At 37.7% G+C, this 24556-nt stretch overlaps 1 protein-coding gene across 2 annotated transcripts in view; it reads right to left on the bottom strand.

The window, feature by feature from the left end:
• Positions 1–934: 934 nt before the first annotated feature.
• The window catches only part of LOC126175229 (ubiquitin carboxyl-terminal hydrolase 10-like), a 118933-nt gene continuing 95311 nt past the window's right edge, over positions 935–24556 (bottom strand). For both annotated transcript variants that reach the window (XM_049921861.1, XM_049921863.1), the window contains one exon: positions 935–4548. In XM_049921861.1, coding sequence (XP_049777818.1) covers positions 4310–4548 — 239 coding nt within the window. In that variant the 3' untranslated portion in view covers positions 935–4309. The remainder of the gene's footprint in view (positions 4549–24556) is intronic.

Genomic DNA, 24556 nt, shown 5'->3' with positions numbered 1-24556 from the left:
GAAGGAGAGTTCTAACCCCACACATTCCAGGCATAAATATTTCAGAATAATATTGTGCAATTCTTGGCTTTGCACTTTCCTGCAATTTATTGACACAGTATTATTGTGCAATAAATATTGAGCCTTTGAGGGATTCCTTACGGAAGAAAATAATGTCTACATAGGCAGACGAAGCCAGGAAGGCAAAGGAGCAGACTGCATATACAAAGAAAGCAGTTTTCGACAAAAAGAAACCTACTAGAATTAAAGTAAAGCTGAAAAATAAATCATGGAAACACTATGAGAGTAAAATAACATGATACAACTGAGTGAATAATTATGCGGGAAATCAAAACAAACTTGAAGCATTCAAACAATTATGTTATAGCGATGATGTGAAAAGTGTAGTGATCAGAAAAAGTGCAAAATAAAACAGTATTACATCTCAGATAGTGATGAAAAGTTTCAGAGAGCCATAACTTGAAAGACTGGAAAAACTAAGGCATGTGAAAACTAATCTGGCAATGGAAGATGATAGTACTGGGAAAAGACTAAGAATTGGTTGAGGAGGTAATTACATAATATGAGGAAAACAGAAGGAGACTGATCAATCTGAATTTCATGTAAACACAAAGCAGCAGCATAAACTAGATAATATGTTTAACTGATACTGAAAATTCACAGGGCATCCTCCATTAGTGGATTATTTTGTATTTTATTATGACACTACTGCATCAGTACACTAATTCCTATTATTGTTTCTCTCATTCTCAGACATCTATCTTGTTTAGTGTCATGGATGCATTGATATCACACACACACACACACACACACACACACACACACACACACACACACACACACACACACACAGAGAGAGAGAGAGAGAGAGAGAGAGAGAGAGAGAGAGAGAGAGAGAGACTCTTCAGCAGGATGAAAAATGAAATAAACAATATTAAAGGTTCAGTCATTTTATTAACATGGGAAGGATCTATGCACAAATGTACATGAAATAAATTTTAACAACTGCAAACAATAATCCTATATTTACTCATAAATGGAGGGACTGTTCTGAGAAAAACCAATTTCAGCAATAACTCCTTAAAAGCCAGCAGCAATATATACATCATTATTCTGACTATTTGTGCTACCGTTGTGAACCACACAATTTAAATACTAAGATCACAAACCAATAACTAAATTCTGAGATACAGGCCTTTAGCAAGTTTAAAAGCTATAAAACTAATGCAGACAATAACAGAAGTTAGTGGAGGGGAAAAAGTTTAAAGCATTTCCCACCCACACAAACCCAAATGATGGTCTAATATGAAAGTAAATTGAAAGTCACAAAAAGCCCCCCCCCCCCCCCCCCCAACTTATGTTACTGATTAATTACGTATAATCCTCCCAAACCATTCAAATGCATTACTATTACAATATCACAGATGTGGAGTTTCATTGAAACTGCTAACATACATATCACACAGCAAATCTTGTAGCAAAGAAACCTCCTCTACTTGAAAAAATTTATATAAACCCATAAATATTTCCTTATAAAATTCACTGCTTGGAAAAATATTTGCTTATGAACAAGTTCTTGTAGAAAACAATGTGTGCACAAAAACTTAAACTACAGAATTCAAGACTGCTTGAGCAGATGTATTTGGATGAAGATGCACATTTTGTTTTTTAAAATCACTGTAACTAAAGACAGAGTCATGTTTGTATTGTTACCAGGATGTAATTTCTGAAAGCTAGTTTCTCCTTCAAAATTTTTAAATCAGTGCTATCAACCTAGGGAAGAGCCCCATTAAGATCTCTGACAAAGCTTTACTATACTTAAGTCCACACTTCAAACAACTACTAAGCAAAACCATCCTGTAAAAAATGTAAAATAAACACTATGGCGGAAAAGTTATAAAAAGTTGATCTGAACAAATACTTCCTTTTCAGGCACAGTGTTAAGTGCACATTGCAAACCACTATCACTCATAGCACTCTCTCCCTTTAACCATACAACCTCTTAAAATATTTTTTCTTCTTTTTATATTCGGCTGTAGATATAAATGGCAACAATTTTATTAATATACATCATTAACATTGTAAGTAAAAAGTTTTAATTTCAACATTGCAAGTCTACTGACTTGTAGTTTCGTATCATATAGCTTAAAGCTTTGTTAAACTTATACAGTTATTCAGAGGTAATTAATTTATAAAATGTATCATCTGTTAATGACATTTACATTTTCACTTTACATTATTACATATCAGTCATAAGCCATTACCTTTTTTAATTGTATCATTCATAATTTTGTATAAAAAACACATTCCTGTTGTCATTCCAACAACTGCACTATTATAACAACTATGATAGGCAAGGTGTTACATATATTGTACTTCCATTCTTTCACAGAAGATGGAATAAATATCCTCATGTAAAAGCTTACATGGATTTATTTACATTTAGGAAACTATACATATTAAGTGCACTTTTCCATGTTTCACTTTCAACTCAAGTGAATCAGCACTTTTCTGATCTGGTTATATCAGGAACATTACTGGTTATACTATATCTACACCTTGAGTTATGATCAGGTAACAGCGGTAAAAAGTAAAAAATAAACTCGTGAGGAAGAACAAACAAAGAAGCATTTTGTTACCCTATTCTCACTTACACCCTTAACTTACTGGTAAAGTAACTTTTGTAGCAATATATTATTTACATATTTACAAATACTTGATCATAAAAACATTCTACCTGCCACTGTTAGCAGGAAGTCCTCATAATAAAAAGTTAAGTCAACCTCAAACTTCACCCACCACACGAACATTAAAAAATGTCACTCAATTATTTGTAACACCATAAATCAAATTACGCACTTGATAAATGAAAATTTATAAATATGCCATTTTCCACAACTAAACAATGAACAGAATATGTATAGTGTGTTGATGTTGTGTAAAATGTTTGAACTGCTTCCTCACAACAATTGTTTTCACAATGATAGTGACAAAGAAGTGCAACCCATTACATACAGTTGTGTTACAGAAGGAAAAAAGGCTGGGAGAGCAAAAACAATTATATAACAGTAAAATACAAGAAACACTATAAAATTTATAAACAATAGTATATAAACTATTTACAAGAAGATTACAGTGCATGACGAGCATTGTATTAAGTTGCTTATTAACTGAGGTTGTGAACAAAAGCTCTATTTCGAACACAAAATGTGAAACTAAATGACTGTTTGGTATCTCACATGAACAATGTGCAGAAATAAGAATTACAGTTAACATAAATTGAACTAAGAAAATCAGAGTTGAAATTTAAAACAGTGTCAAAGAGGTTTCACTGTCAAGAGTACGAAATTACTGAGATTGCAAGAGATTCAAACAATATAGTTACCTGTCCATGAATTCTAAATGTATTTTAGGCAACAGATTACTAGCTTATTGCTGATACAGCACAAACAGAAGAAGACAGAAATAGCAAGCATATCACTAGCCTTCCAGCAGTCTAGCCTGCATGTAGTGAATATTAAGTATAACACAAAATCACGAACACTGTAGATTCACATGAATAACTTTGTTTTTAAATATGTATTGTTTCGTTTACAATGCTGCAATGAAAAAAAGCAACAAACAATCAAGGGGAAAGTGAACGGGAGATCCAATTTTTCGAATCAGTTCACAGTTACCACACATTATAATCACTGGGGGGGGGAAAAAAAACACACACAAATGTGCCAGTCTCATCTCAATTTTGAATGTTAATATAATAAATAAGTTTGTATTAATGGCTATTTAAGACAATTAAGAATAAGATAATCAACCACAGCCCCACAAAATTACCATTGCAGAATCACAGAGCTCACATTCTTCAAGAACAGAATTATTGTACACAAGACAACACAGTTTGCACAATGATCAAATGGGAACCAAAGATAACATTATCCAAAAGTGTTATTCACACAATTCAAACATACTTACAGAGTCTAAATGTTTCTTAAAAGACTCCTATGAAGAATTTTTACTACATGGAATATGGAAGAGCATTCAACTGATTCTTAGTGTGCAATGCTATAACTTCTGTTAGACTAAGGCACAAGCAATTTTCCTAACTGCTTACATATATATCGTCAAGGACTATAGTAGCCTTAGAAACGAGTCATTTTCGGAAACGAAGGATCGCACTGAGTCTCAAGATCTCCTAATAGAGAACTGTAGTGGGTACAGTGCTGAGCAGCAGTGTAGTTATTTATGAGCAGTAGGTGCAGCATTTAGTACATGCAGGGAAAATATCACACATCCTCCCTGCAAAGAGCACATTCTATCTTGCCCTATCTGTGGAATTAACAGTAGATGGAGCACCAGTACTAGGACCAATAGTGTCACAGCGGCGATAATACAGAAGGTATGGAACTCTTGGACTCCGTGGATGCAGCATTTGTACTTCCTGAACAGCTTTCACAGAGCTGTCATCGTAACGTACCCAACTTCCATAGCCAACGTGGAATACATCTGTTACATAATGACCTTTTGTTGCCTCCTTTCCGTCGTGGTACACAACTGAAACAAAAATGGTCTATTAGTGAAAATATTTTGTGTGTGTGTGTGTGTGTGTGTGTGTGTGTGTGTGTGTGTGTGTGTGTGTTGAGAGTGTTAAAAATTTAACAACAAAAAAAAAGAAGTGCAAACAAAGACCTTTAGACAGGGAGAAAAGCATGAAAGGAGGTCAAGTATGAGGCGTGTTCAATATACTCGAACAATATGTCAACACTTTATTATACATGGCAGCAAAATGAGGTCAGGCAATAATGCAGGCTCATGGAATATAAAAGATAGTTTCATGTTACACGATTCTTTCCTCCTCATCTCCTTACAAAACACACTTTTGCTTCGCCAGATTTCTTTGTGATACTTATTACTTTCTTTTTGCACCTTGTCTGTTCCTCCTCTTGCACACCAATACTAGGCCTTTGCTGTTCTCTATCCGCTTCTTTCGCTTATTTGATATGCTACAGCTACAGCTGGTGTTTCCTCCCTCTTTCTTGCTAATGTTTTCCATAACCCCACAGATCCTAACATTTTTATCCTTTCCTTTAATCCTGTGTTCTTTCAATATTATCATTTCATTTCTGTTCACATATGCTACTCCTCTGATCTTTTTGCAATTATTTGGTGGCCTAACATCCTGCCGGATACTCTTAACATGCAAAAATTTCCAGTGTCCACTCAGTTGCTGCATGTGTAATAAAAGCTGAAAATCTACCAGGTGCTTTCAATGCCAGTGTACTGACAGAGAAACTGCCCACTACACACAAAAGTAAAACACAAAACTTACTGTGTGAAACAAGGATACACTGAAGAACCTTGTTACCACTAAGAAGAGGAACATTGCCACCAAAATGTCAGTGAAACAGGAGCAAAACATTCATGATAAAGGTGATACTATTAAAAATCTTGAAAATCAGGAGAATGCAAATAAGAGTATGCTTCTGGCCTATCTGAAGACTATACATAAAGATTTTTCTGTCAGTGTCCAAGCAGGGCTGCTTCTGAAGCCAATCATGTTCCTACACAACATAGTGTTTTGTCCAAACCCCAAAAATCATATCATGAGAATGAATATATTATGAGCACCTACATATGCCATTAAAGAACTTAATATTGCATAAAGATGACAAAATATTATGAGTATACCAAAATAAAATCTGAAGTTAAACCCATGAATTTTTAAACCAAACTCATTTGTATTTAAATGCTCAATGACTTGGTTATCAGCACCTTGCTGAAAATACGTGTATTTATTTGTGAAGTTCCAAATAATGTTAAAGTGGTGAGTACCATGGAAATATAAAAAAGTGGTTTTTTGCCAACGTCAGATAACTTAAAATTTTGCCCTCTGAGCAAGCCATATAGGGAGAGCAGACCCCAACCATTGCCAACACTGGCTGACTCAATACAGTCTCAGGATCGGAAAGTGTATTGTACAGGTATGCATAAATGTCACTTTTTAAAAGATTAATATTGTTCACAAAATAGAGAATAAATACATGAATGATAGTTTGCATGACACCCCGACATACTGAAGAATCTTCTCACACTGAAATAAAATTGTGGTAGTTTTAATTTGTGAATTAAATACTTGGATAAGAGCACCAAAACTCTCCCCTGATATTCATGGCTGGCTTATATTAATGTAAAAACATGGGACAGTCTGCCACTCAATTGTCAAAATCAGTTTCCAACAACGTGGGAATAAGACCAAATTCCTCAACTTTTTTTAAATCACTGCTACACTCACTCAATCATCACTTCAAAAAGGCTGTGTATCTCCAGCCTAACCATTTAATGCTTTCAAGTCAGGATAGGCTCCACTGTTACAGTAATGCCACATGTGTGCTCTTCGTCACACAGGAGGAAGCCATGGATCACAGGGCAACAGTGCCCTACTTAGAACTGAGCTAAAATGTTTTTGTTTCATCTGAGTAACTAGATGGAAAGTGGCTGGTTTAAAAGTCACAACTTACATCCATTAGTTTCCAGCCACTCTCTTCCCACATACCCATAACTGTCCTCCCCAGTGAGAAATCTTACTATATGGGGACCTGGCATATCACTAATATCTCATTACAAGATTTCTTGGCTGTTATATGCGCAATCTTGTTACTGCAAATTCAGACATCTTGGTACCCAACAGAATGACACCTCTTTATACTGCTTCTGTGTAGATAACAAGAGTATCTTCAATGTTCAGGACAAGGTTTTCTGTTTGGTACATTCTCCTGAAGTTGGTACAAATGGGAGAGTCCCCTCCTCTTTGGCCCATTTCATCTTTCTTGAGTTAATCAATGTTACTTCTTCCTTTAGGGGTGTATTGTAGCAGTTGTTTTGTTGTGGAATACACTGATAACCCATTCTTCCTATATGTTCTTTAATTTTTGTCTGTATTCCTTAACCTCTTCACTTAAATACCTACATTCTTTCAGATGGTCTAATCTTTTAAGCTGGCTCTTCTTGTTACTCGGTCCTAGACTGTTCTCAGAAATCTCATCTCAGCTGCTTGAACTCCACTGCAGATTCTAGAGTTTAAACTCCAGTTTTCACTTTCATACAGTCCAAAAGATTTTGTCATAACTCTCTCAAATTTTGGCATGGTGTCCTTTTCTACTTTTCGCCTGCAGTTTCTTTTGATGGTGCCACACACATCACAATGAATCTCTCAATCTTTTTTCAATATCCACTATGCCAACATGTGATAAGTAACAGACCAAAAACGTTAAGGTGTTACCTTGTTCAATAATTTTGTTTCCTGATATGAGTTTACATTTTTTTTGAGTCATCAGTCTTCTGACTGGTTTGATGTTGCTCGCCACAAATTCCTCTCCTGTGCCAGCCTCTTCCTCACGGAGCTGTACTTGCAACCAACGTGCTCAATTATTTTCTCGATGTATTCCAATCTCTGTCTTCCTCTACAGTTTTTGCCCTCTACAGCTCTATCATCCTGTCCCTTCTTGTCAAGGGGTTTGTCCACATATTCCTTTCCTCTCTGTTATGGGTAGAACCGCCTCATAACTTACCTTATCAGTCCACCTAACTATCAACATTCTTCTGCAGCATCACCTCTCAAATGCTTCTTTTCTCTTCCATTCCAGTTTCCCCAAAGTCCATCTTTCACTACCATGCAATGCTGTGCACCATACATACATTCTCAGAAATTTCTTCCTCGAATTAAGGCCTATGTTTGATACTAGTAGACTTCTCTTGGTAAGGAATGCCCTTTTTGCCAGTGCTAGTCTGCTTTTTATGCCCTTGCCCTGTCCATTGGTTATTTTGCGGCCTAGGTAGAAGAATTTTTTTCCCTTCAAGATCATAAATCCTGATAAGTTTCTTGGTGTTCTCATCTCTGGTAGGCCTACTCCTCATTACTTTAGTCTTTCTTTGATTTACTCTCATTCAACATTCTATACTTCAGACTGCTCATTCCACTGGCAGCCATTTTGCCTTAAGTTTCCCTATACTTCCTATTTATTTTACTCAACGACGGGTGTTTCCGTATTCCTGAATTTCCCTAACATCTTTGTACTTACTTCTCTCATCAATGAACTGAAGTGTGTCTTCTGTTACCCTAGGTTTCTTCGCAGTTGCCTTCTTTGTACGTACGTTTTTCTTTCCAACTCGTGTGATTGCCCTTTTTAGAGATGCCCATTTCTCTTCAACTGTACTGCCTACTGAGCTATTCCTTATTGCTGTATCCAATAGCCTTAGAGAACTTCAAATGTATCCCATAATTCCTTAGTACTTCCGTACCCCACTTCTTTGCGTATTGATTCTTGCTGACTAATCTCGTTAACTTCAACCTACTCTTCCTCCCCGATATGGGTCAATATTTGCTCCTGGGTACGCCTTGCAATCCATATCTGATTTTGGATCTGTCTGACCATGATGTAAACTAAACAAAATCTTTCCATATCACCCAGCCTTTTTGAAGTATACCACATCTACTTATGATTCTTGGAACAGCATATTTGCTATTACTCGCTGAAATTGTAGAACTAAATTAGTCTTTCTCCTCTCTCATTTCTTGTTCCACATTCATATTCTCCTGTAACCTTTTCTTCTTCTCCTTCCCTACAACTGCATTCTAATCCTCAACAGCTATTAGGTTTTCATATTCCTTTAAATTCTTTATTACCCTTTCAATACCCTCATATACTCCATCTCTCTCTTCAGATTCAGCTTGCCATGTCGGCATGTACACCTGAACTATTGTTGATGTCGATTTGTTGTCGATTCTGATAAGAACAACCCTATCACTGAACTGTTCACAGTAACACACTCTCTGCCCTACGTTCCTCTTCATGATGAACACAACTCCCTTTATGCCATTTTCTGCTGATGTTGACCAGAAATCCTTGTCTTCTTTCCCTTCCATTACTGTATCTAGACTGAGCCTCTGCATTTCCCTTTTCAGATTTTCTAGCTTCCCTCCCACACTCATGCTTCCAACATTCAATGCCCTGACTCTTAGAATATTATCCTTTCGTTGATTATTCAACCTTTTTCTCATAGTCACCTTCCCTTTGGCAGTCCCTTCCCAGAGATCCAAATGGTGGTCTATTCCAGAATCTTTTGCAAATAGAGATATATCATTATAGTTTTTCAATTACAGGCTACATGTCCTGTGGATACACAATGTGTGTCTTTAATGCAGTGGCTTCCATTGCCTTCTGCATCCTCATGCCATTGATCATTGCTGATTCTTCGCCCCTTTAGGGGAAGTTTCCCACCCCAAGAACAAGAGAGTGTCTTGAACCTCTGTCTGCTCCACCACCCCCTTTGACATGGCCGTTGGCAGGAGGGGGGGTGACTTCTTATGCTGGAAGTCTTCAGTCACCAAGTGCTGATAATTAATAAAAATTTAAGCAATGGTGGGTTTCGAACCCAGGACCAAGGACGTTTTGATTACTAATCAAAGATGCAACCTCTAGACCATGGGTTACATCTTAAAGGTAAAGAAACCTGCAATGAAATGGACTTTGTTTTATTTGTCAATAAGCTTAAATTGTGTTGTTTCATTATTTACTGTAGTTCATATAGTAAGTTATCTTCATTACCCGCAACTATAGTTGGAGTCAGGAACAACGGCGGTCGAGTTTACGCTCATGCATACCCCAACTGTCACTTGGAACCAGCAACACAGCAATCACTGTCTGCGCCTTGACTTGCGTGACTATCTTTTACGAATCATATGACAGAATCTGGTAGTGGGCAAACATAAAAGTTTGATCAAATTTATTTCCTTGAAGAGACCTCTATATTAAATTTCATAATACATTCTTTCCATTCCCTCGCCTAGATATGAATTTAAAGAAAATCAGTGCAATATTCAGGGTGTCTACGTGGACAAGAAAAAAAAATTCCCGGATTTTTCCCGGATTTCCCGGTTAAAAACACAATTTATCCCGGATGAAATTACGTATAAAGCGGGTGAAAATACATCCGTGTTAAGTAGCAGTATACTTTCCCTCGGAGTTGTAAAACCTATCAGTCCTTTGAATCGTAAAGGTCTTATACCGGCGGAGGACGTCCCAGCACTTTAGGAAACGAAATCCAGGAGAAACAATGCGTCTGGAAAGTCGTTTGATGCGAGACAATATGCACAGAGTTTATTTTCGTATTGCTAAAGTATATACACAAATTCCACAAATTACAGCACGGTAGCTTCGGAAACTCTAAAATAGAGATTGCGTTGAGCGATGCACTTTTGTCAGCCAGTCATAGCTTGTGTCACGTGATCTCGCTAGCGAGTGACGGCAGTTATTCAGAGCAGGAGGCCTACGACGGTTAACTCGTAAGTAGATGTGTATGTACGAACGCGAATTGCATCGTCTATTGGCATCCACTGATATTAGCCCGAAAATGATAGGAAGTCCGTAGGCCTACCAACAGGCTCTAATTTGGCAATTAAAATCGTGCCAAAATGATTATCAGTTGCGTAGAAAAGTCGAAGTGTTCTGGCATGAAGGGACTTGTGACATTGCTCAGTAACAAATTATGCACATTTTTTTTGAGGGTCAATTACACTTTTTGCCATCGATTGCATAACTTTTTATCTATGAAAGAACAACATTAAATATGAAAACTTGAAGCTCGGTCTTTTTTTAGTGTGTGTTACACGTTAAGTCATATCAAATACAAATGAGCCGGTAAAATTTTTAATAGTGGCATAAATGACTTATCTTCTGGGCCCGACATTTTTCAAGTGGATGATCCTCAAAGTGTTACGTTTTGAATGAGAGTTATAACGCCCTGTGATTTAAGAAATTCACTGCACTGTCTGCACATTCTCACACGTAACATAAATCATCTTGCGTGGAAATTTACTTTGTAAGTAACGCATCTCAAGCCACTATTCGTAATATTTTCTGGTGATCTGTTAGAAATGTAAACAATTGTGACATCACACACATCGAATGCACGTTAGTTCTTACGGACGTACTGCATAATCTTCGACCTAAAGCCTTTGACACTTAACGGTGACGGCAAGCTGGTCTGTGCATTGTGCAAATTACCCATTTTCTATGCAACTAAATTTTTGGTTTGGTGTTATTCTCTGATTTGTGTTTCGTTGCTGCAATATTATTCAGCAGTAGTGGAGTAAAGTTCTTTGTCAGCGTATCAGATCTTACACGTCACACCTACAAAACTTTAACTGAAATCTAAAACAACGAAAAATCCCGGAATTCTAAAAAATTCCCGGGTTTTTCCCGGAATTCCCGGATGTCCCGGGCCGTACATACCCTGAATATTAAAACCTTGTCTAATCCTTTTATTAATATTTCCAGATTTTAACTTTTTAGTTATCTGCGTTTATATATACTTCGGACAACTTCCGTAATATCCCATAGTTTTCCTTTGAGCACAATATCAAAAGATTTACTATAGTCCATTAAGTTTTTAAATTTTATTCCTTCTTTTTTTTTTTTGGGGGGGGGGGGGGGGGATTTAGTATGGCAATTAGTAGAAACAGAACCCTTATAAGATCACTTTGCTGTCCATCTGTGAAAACCATTGTCCATCTGTCGTCCGTCTGTTGAGACCCCTTTCTCTCAAGAACAGGTAGAGGTATCATTTTGAAACTTTTGTCACATACTAAGTTCTATGGTCTCTTGATGATGTGAAAAATTTCAGCTTCTAAGCCAGTGCAATGTAAATATACAGGTATTTATACCACCATTTTAAAATTTATTACTCACTCATCAAAACTTACAGGATACTTTCCACTTATCTGGAATCATAAAATTTGGCAACAATCAAGATTTAACAGTACAAGTAAAGGGGGAAAAAATCCAAAAATTGTTAACTTGTAATTACATCACATAACTCTTTTTTAAAAACCCCTTTTTCTCAGGAATGAGTACAGGTATCAATTTATGTCAAAAACCAATGTTTATGGCCCCTGGGTACACATAATTTAAGCCTCTAAGTCAATGCAATCAAAAGATACAGCCATACACATCACATGTTTTGGTACTCAAAAACTTACTCATCAAAACTTATAAATGAATTATTAATCTACATGTTTAGCCTGGTCATCTAGCTGTAAAGTGTGCACCTGGAATCAAGGAGTCACAAGATCAAATCTCTGACAGACCACAGGTTTTTCGGGCTTCTTTTTAACCTGGCTTTCACTTCCGGAAACAGCAGTTGCATGGATTCCACATTAAACTATTGGACAATTGCGGTAGGTTAGGTACACACAAGTTGTTAAGGTGGCATCTGATAAAGACTTTCTCCAGGCCCCTGTTTCCTTTGCTGCTAGCGTTTTATAAACTTGTACTTAGCTGTTTATGGTTTCCAGGGCAATTTAGTTTTGACAGCTTTGTAATATCTCCTGAAGTTTCTTAAATTCCATTGTACAGATTTCTGAAAGACATCTTTTCATTTCTTCTGCTTCCTTGTTCTCCTATTGCTCTTATTCGGGCCACAAATTTTTTTACAGAAATTCATCCAGTATTCTCTATGTAGAGGATGTAAACTTGCCACATCCCGTTGTTCTTGGCTTTTTCTTTATGTGCAGCTCTTATTAATTTCTTTGTTTCTTTCTATGTGTTTCATAATCTTCCACTATCTGAGGAATTTTTGTCATGAACCATTTTAATTATAGCTCATTCTTCCATCGACTGTTTTTTAATTCTATATTCCAAATAGTAAATCCCTTTTGGCTTGTATTTGTTTGTTTTCCACTGGGTTTGCTAAGCTACCTTTCCAATCATCTGAGTTAGTTTCTACCATTCTAATTCAATGTTTGTACTGAGATTCCTTTCCTGCATATTATCTTATATATGACTGATGCCAGGATTTCCTAATACGAGGTGCATTCAAGTTCTAAGGCCTCCATTTTTTTTCTAATTAACTACTCACCCGAAATCGATGAAACTGGCGTTACTTCTCCACGTAATCGCCCTGCAGACGTACACATTTTTCACAACGCTGACGCCATGATTCCATGGCAGCGGCGAAGGATTCTTTAGGAGTCTGTTTTGACCACTGGAAAATCGCTGAGGCAATAGCAGCACGGCTGGTGAATGTGAGGTCACGGAGAGTGTCTTTCATTGTTGGAAAAAGCCAAAAGTCACTAGGAGCCAGGTCAGGTGAGTAGGGAGCATGAGGAATCACTTAAAAGTTGTTATCACGAAGAAACTGTTGCATAAAGTTAGCTTGATGTGCGGGTGCGTTTTCTTGGTGAAACAGCACACGCGCAGCCCTTCCCGGACGTTTTTGTTGCAGTGCAGGAAGGAATTTGTTCTTCAAAACATTTTCGTAGGATGCACCTGTTACGGTAGTGCCCTTTGGAACGCAATGGATAAGGATTACACCCTCGCTGTCCCAGAACACGGACACCATCATTTTTTCAGCACTGGCGGTTACCCCGAATTTTTTTGGTGGCGGAGAATCTGTGCGCTTCCATTGAGCTGACTGGCGCTTTGTTTCTGGAATGAAAAATAGCATCCACGTCTCATCCATTGTCACAACCGACGAAAAGAAAGTCCCATTCATGCTGTCGTTACGCACCAACATTGCTTGGCAACATGCCACACGGGCAGCCATGTGGTCGTCCGTCAGCATTCGTGGCACCCACCTGGATGACACTTTTCGTATTTTCAGGTTGTCATGCAGGATTGTGTGCACAGAACCCACAGAAATGCCAACTCTGGAGGCGATCTGTTCAACAGTCATTCGGCGATCCCCCAAAATAATTCTCTCCACTTTCTCGATCATGTCGTCAGACCGGCTTGTGCGAGCCCGAGGTTGTTTCGGTTTGTTGTCACACGATGTTCTGCCTTCATTAAACTGTCGCACCCACGAACGCACTTTCGACACATCCATAACTCCATCACCACATGTCTCCTTCAACTGTCGATGAATTTGAATTGGTTTCACACCACGCAAATTCAGAAAACAAATGATTGCACGCTGTTCAAGTAATTAAAACGTCGCCATTTTAAGTATTTAAAACAGTTCTCATTCTCGCCGCTGGCGGTAAAATTCCATCTGCCGTACGGTGCTGCCATCTCTGGGACGTATTGACAATGTTCACGGCCTCATTTTAAAACAATGCGCATGTTTTTATCTCTTTCCAGTCCGGAGAAAAAAAATCGGAGGCCTTAGAACTTGAATGCACCTCGCAAATCAGTTTTCCATATTATTTCAGTTTAAGCTTTCTTTTTGTGTGCTGTTCTTGCCTATGTAGTTTTATACATAACTCTCTCTCTTACTTGGGAATGGTCCGAGTTCATACCTGTTCCTCTCACCACTCTCGCATCATGGAATAATTTTCTTTTGCTAATAAATAGTTACTGATCTTCAGGATGCCCTGGTAAATATGTAATATCTCTATTTTAAATTAGATATTTTCAATTCACAATGAATTAAAGTTCACAAAGTCTCATAACATTTTTTCCCCCATTCTGATTAATTGCTGTTTCTCTATGTATTCCAATAACGTCAAATGGACTGTCATCCTGTTCTAGCATTCCTCTCTCTTCCTATGGCAATATAGTAACTCTTATTCATGGAATCTATGACATTTTGCAGGCTCTTGTAAAATTCATCAGGTTCACTACTTGTCCTCCTTCGGGGGCATACACTGATATAATCATCATACATCCTGCAGCTATATTAAACAATGATTGTTACTATTCTTTCATTTACCCAACTGTAAGCTGCTGTTCTGCTCCTCCACGGCTCACTTAGCAAAATAGTTGCTCCTGCTCTATTTTAAATAGGTGCACCACTATAAATTTATGTATAATTTTCCACATGTTCCTGTCTGCTGCTTCTTAGCCTCCAACAACATAATGAAGTTCAGTCTTCAAATCAGCACATCTGATCTGCTAATCAGAGCCATCAAGATCACATTAAACTCCACAATGGAGATGCTGAATTCTAGCGATAGACGAATTCTTAGTATGTTATGTGGGAAAACTATTAAGCAGCCAACTACATATCCTTGCTTGGAGGTAACCATAAAACCACAATGTCATAAGAAAGTTCATCTAAAACACAAAGGAATGTATGCTGATAGAAAAAACACTGATGAATTCAATTTACTGTACATAACCAAGTTAAAATTTATGCTGGGCCTCTCAATCAGCCAAGATGTATACTTGCTCTAACACAGAGATAACCTTCATATCTCTGCAATGTGCCAAATTTACAGCACATTACCGAATGTTATCACCTCAACTTATTACCATAGTTGACTTTTTTTAAGAACTGGGAGTTTGTAAAGTTTTCTTAAGTGTGGATATTAAAATATACATGAAAAGCAGATCCTAGTCAAGTTAGTGAGTTTACTGTGCTCAGCCAATTGCAGAACGTGGCATGTGGCAAAGATTACACTACGGAGTACTGGCCTCTAGAACATCACGCCAGTGGCCGCTAAGAAGAAACACCTATTGTTGAAGAGAGAATTAACATGACCTTTGTTCGCTGTAAATGGTTCTTCGCTTGTCCCTTAAAGAATTTTAGTTGGTCTTATGAGCAAGTTGCAATGATAGGATCGCAATAAGTTAGGCAGCCACAGGACTTAGACTTGGGAGAGTTCAAAGCAACTATTAAGTCATTTAAGTAGATATCCTGAAAATAATATGGGCTTGTGGGAGAAAGAAATTGTTTCTCCAGTTTGGGTAGAATTTAAGCTCATCGTGTGGAGGAATAAGCAGAAGATAAATTTGTGACGTAACCGAATTTTTTGGGTAGTAGCAGTTGAGGCTACGATTAACAGAAGTCTGAGATTGGTTTCTTCTGTCTTAATTTTGTGTGGACACAGTGGTTGAACGTTGGGTTTCTTGATAGTCAAGCATTTGCAGGTGCACCGTGTTTCATTTAGTTGTAGATTTTCCATTGGATTGTGGAAGAGGAGAGACATTATCACTTGAAGTCGTAAATTGATTTTGTGAAGTCAATTATAGTACACACTAAGGGCATAGTGGCAATGCGTTGGTGTATTTTGGTTGTGGAATAGAAAGCACGCACTTAGGAACAGTGCCTTTGCGATTTTGTGTTAGGGTATATTTTATGACTTCAGCACCAGCATTGTTTATTGCAATAAATATTGGAAATTCTGTAGAGATACGTTGAAAGCATAATTTTTGTTGTGAGAACAGACGTCCTACATTGTTAATGTAATATTGAGAACCAATAGGAAGTAATCAGATATCTGCACATACAATCTTTATTTAGCATCTTTTCCCACGGTCCCTAAATGACAAAACAAGAACCATTTTATTGAGTGCATGCTAATTGTCTCAAGTATTTAAATATTAGTGGGTTCGCAGTAAGTCAACATCTGAAGTGGTAAGATTTGTGTCCTATTTAAAGTTCACACAGTTTAAAAGTGACTGTGACACTCAGCTTTGATATTTTTATTGTTACGTTTCCACTCAGGGCTGTTTTGTGTAGTTAACCAGCATTCGTAACAAAATATGCTGACTTATACCTGTACACAAAATACTAACAGGCAATAAAGACAGGGATTTTCTGCTTTAAACTATAAAAACAAATCCTGAGTATCATTTATCCTTGAATTATTACCGGAAAGATATAGGAAAATAAAGTTCATATTAACGCAGACGATTAATTTGCCCATATAGTTAAACATTAAAGAGAAATCACAGATATGTAAAGAAAAAGGTTGGCACTGTGGCGAAATGAAGTTCAGAGATCTTAATCCTCAAAAAACTGAAACAATAATTTAAATTTATTAATTTGCAATGAGAGGAAAGATATTAATGTGGTTTATGCAAAGGGAAAGATAGTTTACCCTTTTAACATGTTATAAGTAGATTTAACCAATGATCTTGCTGCAGCGAGACGTTACATGTAGATATTTTTGTTGACTACCAATGATTCATATGTAAAGATTAAATTACATCTTTGGAAGTTGAACATATACTTTAGTTTACATAAAAGTCTTAATGACATAATGATTGGATGAGTTTACCTGATACTTTGAAGCTTTGGGGGGGGGGGGGGGGGGGGAGTATTTAAATGGAATCTTCAGGTGAGACAGCCAATATTTATTAATGTTGCAGTGGTGGCATATTTTGGTTACACCGTTGCTCTGCAAAGAGTGTCATCATATTGTCAATTCATACACTGGAAGATTTTAGTTTTATGCTGCAAGTAATAAAGAGGAATATCTGATTGCTATCCATCATATACTCTATTGCATCGTATTTTTCATTTAACAGAGATTAGCTTTGGTGGTAGTTAACCTTTCAAAGCTAGTGATACCCAACGAGTCAGTTGCGGTATTAAGGTCAATATTAATAAATTCCGGTAGCTACCACTAGCCCCATTATACCATCAAAATAGTAAGTGTGGCTATCCTTCAGTACACTGCACCATTGTAGTGATACATAGTGTGATCTGTGGTGAGATAAAATTAACATCCAAGCTTATAACGTCATTGTTGTGCCTGGATAGACGATCATTTCTGAATACACAGATTATGCCATTTATCTTAGGCTCTGTCTTGTCTACAAGGTTAAGCTCACATTGTTCAGCATTGCTTTCTCTCCTGTATGCCCCAGTGTTGCTAGTGTCTGCTCATACTGTGTTATTTCTACGGGTGGCCTGCGACTGAAGGGTGGTACAGTAAATTTCCTATGCTTCGTTCTCTACTCATAGCTGTTTTGTTCTAATCCTCAAGAGCTTTGTGGTTTATGGGCATTTCAGGAATAATCACTCTGCTAATGTGTTAGCAATGATGATGGATGTCTATAGTATCTGTGAATGTTTCATATAATTTTTACAGACTGGATCTGTCTGTAACCAGACCTTTCCACTAAGACGCTTTAAAATGCCTAAAACCTTTTGCTGATAAGGTCCCACAAGTGTGGTAGTCATGCAAGACACTGGGCAAATATAAGGCACATTAAAAAGCAGTTCTGGGTCATTAATGTGACCTATGATTAAAATAATCACAGTGTGTTTATCTGCCAAAAATTTAAAATGTGTCTTTTGTCCTCAATCCTTAAGTGTCTGAAGCATCAATAGTATCAATCATCCTGCACAACAGAAGGATTTGCAATAAATCGTAAAATTGTCAACACAAATAAATCTTCACTTGACTCTTCACAGTGTGCTGTTTACATCAATGGTAAAGCGGATGAAAAAATACTACCCTTGGGGCCATCATTCATTTGTATAAAATTGCCTGAGATCATGACTCCTAGAGGTTACGGAATGACCACTCTGCATCAGAGATTTCGATTATATCGCAATCTTTCACGGAAACTCCAGTTATGTTGTGTTGTACATCCAAGTTGTGTCGTTACCTTTTCAATGACTACGAAGATCCCTACAAGGTGCTACCTGTTTAAAAAAGCTTCCTGTACTGTCAGGTTATGTAAGACAAAACGATTCTTCCTCAATCAAAACTAGAAGCAGCTATATAAAGTAGAAAGACCAAGCAGGGGTTCTTCCATTTAACTACATATCTGTCTCAACAAGCTATACATAACAGCAAGGGATTTGCAAATGTAGCACCTTTTTTTTGGCAAAATTCGCATATACTACTTGTGAAATTTACAGCACATATTTCCTGCAAAATTCCAATAAAACTGGAGGAGCACCCACTGCTTCTCAGAACACTGTCCATGTGTTGCATCTTGCATCTGAGGTGCTCTGGTTCACATATTTGTCTTGCTTGCATTAGGAGGTTATTGATCATGCCTCTTTTCTGGTTCGGTTGGTGATTTGACAGTTTGTGCAGGTATCGGTATGTGTTGGTTGTTGATACATGCTGTGTCCCAAGTTTTCACCATTCCTTGTGACCAGCACATCTAGAAATGTTAGCTGTCTGTCCTTTACTACTCCATGGTAAATTTTACGTTAGCACAGAGGCTATTTAAGAGTCTTAGGAAGTCACCAAGAGTTATATCGAAATGTTAGGCATGTAACACTCTCATAAGGTATGGTATACAAGTTCTAATAGAGGCAGATAAACCCAGCACTGATATACTCTTGAAGTATCAGGGAGTTAAATGTTAAAATAAATGCTCTGGTGTTGCCAAAGGCCTGGAGAAAAACCCCCAGAAACATATGGTGCTGGGCTTAGAACAGTGCAGAGCATTTCCGGCAAATGCTACTGCATCGATTCAAGTCATGGGTTCACTTGTTTTCAAGCAACCAGGAGGAAAAAGAGAGAGAGAGAGAGAGAGAGAGAGAGAGAGAGAGAGAGATGGGGTGACATGGACAAACCTGTGAAAATGTTTCATGACATACAGTATTCAGCATTTATGCTTAAGATGAAAAATAAATTATGAGAAAACTAATTATTTTCCACAACAACACAACAGCTTGGAGGTTTACGTTTTGATAACAGAGGGCGATGTCAAGTCAGCTGGTAGATCCTGAATTTATTACACTGATGAAAGTCCATGTTGGAATATGAACAGTTTTATGAAAAGGATACCATACTCACTGTAAAGGTGAAAATTGCAGACAGGGACAAGAAGAAGACTGTTACATGGGGGCTGAGAAACACCTCTCTCTCTCTCTCTCTCTCTCTCTCTCTCTCTCTCTCTCTCTGGCCACTTCTGACAGAATGCAACTTGCTTTGCCCGAAGCTCATATGTAACAGTCTTTTCATTGTGCCTGTCTGCGACTTAAAGTGTCACCTTTACAGGAGAAGCATCCTATCTTTTCATTATATTGTTATTACACGTATGACAAAAAATAATGCAAAAGGGAATGTTATAAAGTAACAAGAACATGGACTGAAAATTCAAATGGTATAAATTACTGAATTATTGTGGTATGTGATGGACCAACAGAAACTGACTTTATTCCAAACAGAAAACCTATTTTTCAAGCACAGACACTAGAATTTTGAAAATAAACATTCTAAATCGATGTACAATGAGATGTGTTTTTAAAAATAAATATTGGCATACCACCCTACACAGATAATTACTGTCACTGGCAATGCTGCTCAGCCAGTTCATGTCAATCAGCGAAGCCTGAATTAATAGTACTAAAAAAGCAATCATCACATATTACATCACAGAGTACAGGGGAACTGCTAGTTCTTGGCAATCCAAAGAAACCTATGTACTGGGTACTAGGTTAGAGAAAATAAAATATTTGAGGAAAGAACAATGCATATGTTGAGACACTTGCACAGAGAACAGTCAATAACACCACAATCAACTACATGGAGAGCATTTGTTAGAACTGTAGAAAAACTGCAGGCTGACAAGGAGAATGCACGACCGTGGGCCCTGGGACTTGTCCGAAATTTTGTGTGGTGAAACAGGACCCCTAACACCTCACGTGGTTAAAATATTAGGACGCACTACTCAGAAAATCCCGAGACAAATCGATCCAAAGTTTCTTAAGTGCCTTATGAGTATAAAATGTTAGTCCATTGCCGAGCCACCGTCTGGCCTACCTGGTTAGCGGTCGGACCCTTACGCCAAAGGTCTCGGGTTCGATTCCTCCTCTGGCACTTTTTTCTTCTGCTGCTTGCAAACTTGCAGCGCATTGTTATAGGAGAATCGTGAAATTAATTCCCAGGAAGACTGTATAAAAATTCATTCTATAATTCACCATCAGTTATCGTCAACAATATCCCGAGACATGATTCATCAAATATGCCTGGTTTGCCTCAAAATTATAAGAAACTCAAAACATTTTCGTAAATGTTAATGGGGCATATTTTTGTACAAATTTATTGCAAACACCCTGTAATTGTAAAAAATCCACTTTTATATGTTGCGCAAGATGTCACAAAAATTATTGCTTTGTTTGTTTTTACGATAATACCACTGCGGTTCTTGTTTATAATTATTATAATGTTTCCCAATTGAATTTGTTATTCTGATTAAAAACCCAATGATTCTCCTTATATACTTTACAATGAAAAATGGAAAACCCACCGCCATGAATTGTGTTGTTGGACAAAAAGAAAATAATTTTTATTCAATAATGTAACTAATTTGTTAAAGATAATGTAGGTTCGGGAAACTTTCTGAATAATTGGTGGAATAACAAAAGAAAGTGAAACAGAAGAAAAACAAAGTGCCAGAGGAGGAATAGAACCCGAGACCTCTGGCGTAATAGTCCGAGCCCTAAACACCTAGGCCAGAGGGCGGCTCGGCAATGGACTAACATTTTATACTCATAAGGCACCTAAGAAACTTTGGATCGGTTTTTCCCGGGATTTTCCAAGTAGTGCGTCCTAATATTTTAACCACGTGAGGTGTTAGGGGTCCTCTTTCACCACACAAAATTTCGGACAAACCCCCGACCCCATGCTCGCGCCATCTCCTTGTGAGCATAATTAGAGAGGTTCACAGGAACACATTTATACAACCTTTTATAATCAATATTCACAAGTAAGATTGATCTGCATCAAATAGCAAAGACAATAGCACAGATTTATTACAGTGAACTACCGTCAGAGTGTCTACAAGACTACTATGTTTTACTAACAGCCAAGGATTCATGTTTGGACTCATAATAATACAGTTTTCTCAAGCACGCACACTTCATTCTGTGTTATGTAGTACAACTCTGCTATGTGTAACATTTTACTATCCATCCCACCAAACTTCCAATGCTTGAAACATTCATCAGCACCCACTTGTGTGTTCAGGCTTTTGTAATTTTCCTGCAATTTACACTTAATGAAACTACATGCATGGGGAAGGGGGGAGGGGAACCAACTTGGCTTTCACATATTAAGATGCTGACATAGGATTGGCTTCAAGTTATGTTTACGAACACTACACCCTGTGCTCCCAATTTTATAGTTCTGCATCAGTGTTAGTCACTAGAAACCAGAACAATTCAAATCACTAGTGCTATTGTTGCCTACCACTTCCAACCTAACAGTATCTATAAAGGCCCCCTCTGGTAACATAATGCTTGTTTATCAAATTATCTGTATTCTACCCATGTCGAACAAGCGTGTAGAAATATCAACAAAGTTTGTCCAATTTAACATCATTTTTGAAGCAGTTGTCATGCTATGTGCACGTCATGAAGTATCTTGATACTAATGGGCACAGAAGAAGCCGTTGGTCTGGGGAATAGTTGAAATTGAGATGTACATATACCCATGAAATCTAATAAAATAAATATTACACTCAAACCTGATGATAACATTAACTTAATTGTGAACTTTATTTATTTTGCACTGCCACTTGTATGTTGTGCACAGACTATTTATTTTCTTCTTAACATCTTCCTGCATAATATGAGTCTTGGAAAGATTCAATAACTCTCCCATTTACGTAACTGCCAGTTCTCTATTATTTTTATCCATATACTCTTGATCGTAGCTTCCACAATTGTGGAAATGCTTATCTTTAATAAAAACTTTTTATCATTAAACATGCAAGGCAAACTTCGTGCAAATAATGTGCAACAGCTTGTGAAATCAGTCGTCCATCAAAATTTCTCTCACAAACATCAAACATGGTCTATATCTGACCAATATATAAAACAAAGCCACAAACTGCAAATAATTTGAGAAACTATAATCAAGATGGCATAAGAAGATTCTTGGCAGCTCCCTGTGCTGTTGCCACCTGTCAACTGCGAATCACCAATGGTTACAGCCAAAACCGTAGCTGTGACAAAACTGAGGTGTTGCCATAGGGACATTTACAAAACCACATTACGCAGGCGGCTGAGATAGACACACAAAGTTGCTGTGCCTAGCCCACTGCAACTGTCAGTGATCAACTTATGACAACTCAAAGCAACCACAGATAAATTTGACTGTGTGATTGTTTACAGTGGACTTTAATCATTGACTCCAAGAAGACTGCGCTTGGTGCCTCACAGTAGTAAATGCTTCAATAGAGGTCAAGACATATGACTTCTGACAGACATTCACTTGTTTCTGATGGTTCTTATGGCCCACTTGTGTACCCTTGATGACTGCACAACACAAATCTTTACTCCTAGCCTGGGCCCATCAACACTGGCATTTGACTGTTGACGAATGGAAACATGGTGCCTGATTGGATGTGTCTTGTTTCAAAATGTATCGAGTGCATGGACGGGTATGGAGACAACCTAATGAATCCATGGACCCTGCATGTCAGCAGGGGAATGTTCCAGCTGGTGGAGGCTTTGTAATGGTGTGGGCATGTGTAGTTGGAGTGATATTGGTCCTTTGTTATACCTAGATATGACTCTGATAGGTGTCACATAAGTAAGCATCCTGTCGGACCACCTGCATCCATGCATGTCCATTGTGCATTCCAACCGACTTGGGCAATTCCAGCAGGACAATGTGACACCCCACATGTCCAGAATTGCTACAGAGTGGTGCCAAGAATACTCTTCTGAGTTTAAACACTTCCATTGGCCACCAAACTCCCCAGACACAAACATTATTGAGCGTATCTGGAATGCCTTGCAATGTGCTGTTCAAAAGAGCTCTCAAACCCCTCATACTCTTATGGATTTATGGACAGCCCTGCAGGATTCACAATGTCAGTTCCCTCCAGCACTATTTCAGACATTAGTTGAGTCCACGCCATGTCGTGTTGTGGCGCTTCTGCATGCTCGCAGGAGCCCTACATTATATTAGACAGGTGTACCAGTTTTTTTGGCTCTTCAATGTAGTTTCATTTACGTTACACAGAAACAATCAACTGTGCCGTCTGCTAACTAAGGTTATCTGGGTTGACTGACTCAAGAAAGCATTCAATATCAATTGAGCTATTCAATTTCAACTGAAACAGCTACTCCTATCAACCACCCTACAGTCAGTCTTAATTTGTGTAGCATAGTTGGTAGCTCTTATGCTTACGAACAAGATGTTATTTTGTTAGCTGTTTATCAAATAGAATAATAGACTTCTCTGTCACAGTTTTAAGATTGAGAATATTATGGAGAGAGATCAGAAGGCTCTTTTAATGGAAGAAAAGATTCGAGAAAGTTGAGATTCATCACTAAACGTGTTGCACTAACACAGATTTTAGCAATACTTGTAGCCACACTGAATACTATTGTTGAAAACAAATACTTAATTTTGAAAGTGCAAATAAAAGTGTGCCAAATGCAAAAAATTGCGAAGTTTTCGAAAACATGCAGAGCTGGAAGAAATTCCAAAGAACTGGATGGCATGTGCCTTGTCTTATGCTGAATGTGGCCAATATACTTACAATCAAGGATTTCTCCACATCTAATGAGTGGAACAACAGATATAAAAAGCGGTACAATATGGTCTACAAAGTTGTTTGTGGGGAAGCAAGTAGTCTGAATGTATTAACTGTTGGTTAGTGGCAGAACAGTTAATTAAAAGAATTTAAACGGACCAAAATAAACCTTCAACATCAATAAACGGGGCTCTTTTCCAACATTTCTTCTGAAGAAAACACATGCTTCTAAAAGTCAAAAAGAAGTTAAAAAAGACTAAAATTTTGGATGTTGTTGTTGCAGTCTTCAGTCCAGAGACTGGTTTGATGCAGCTCTCCATGATACTCTATCTTGTGCAAGCTGCTTCATCTCCAAGTACCTACTGCAACCTACATCCTTC

The sequence above is a fragment of the Schistocerca cancellata genome, chromosome 3, assembly GCF_023864275.1.
Source record: "Schistocerca cancellata isolate TAMUIC-IGC-003103 chromosome 3, iqSchCanc2.1, whole genome shotgun sequence".
NCBI lineage: Eukaryota > Metazoa > Arthropoda > Insecta > Orthoptera > Acrididae > Schistocerca > Schistocerca cancellata.
The sequence above is the reverse complement of the archived record's forward strand: the minus strand, read 5'-3'. Positions and strand labels throughout refer to the sequence as shown.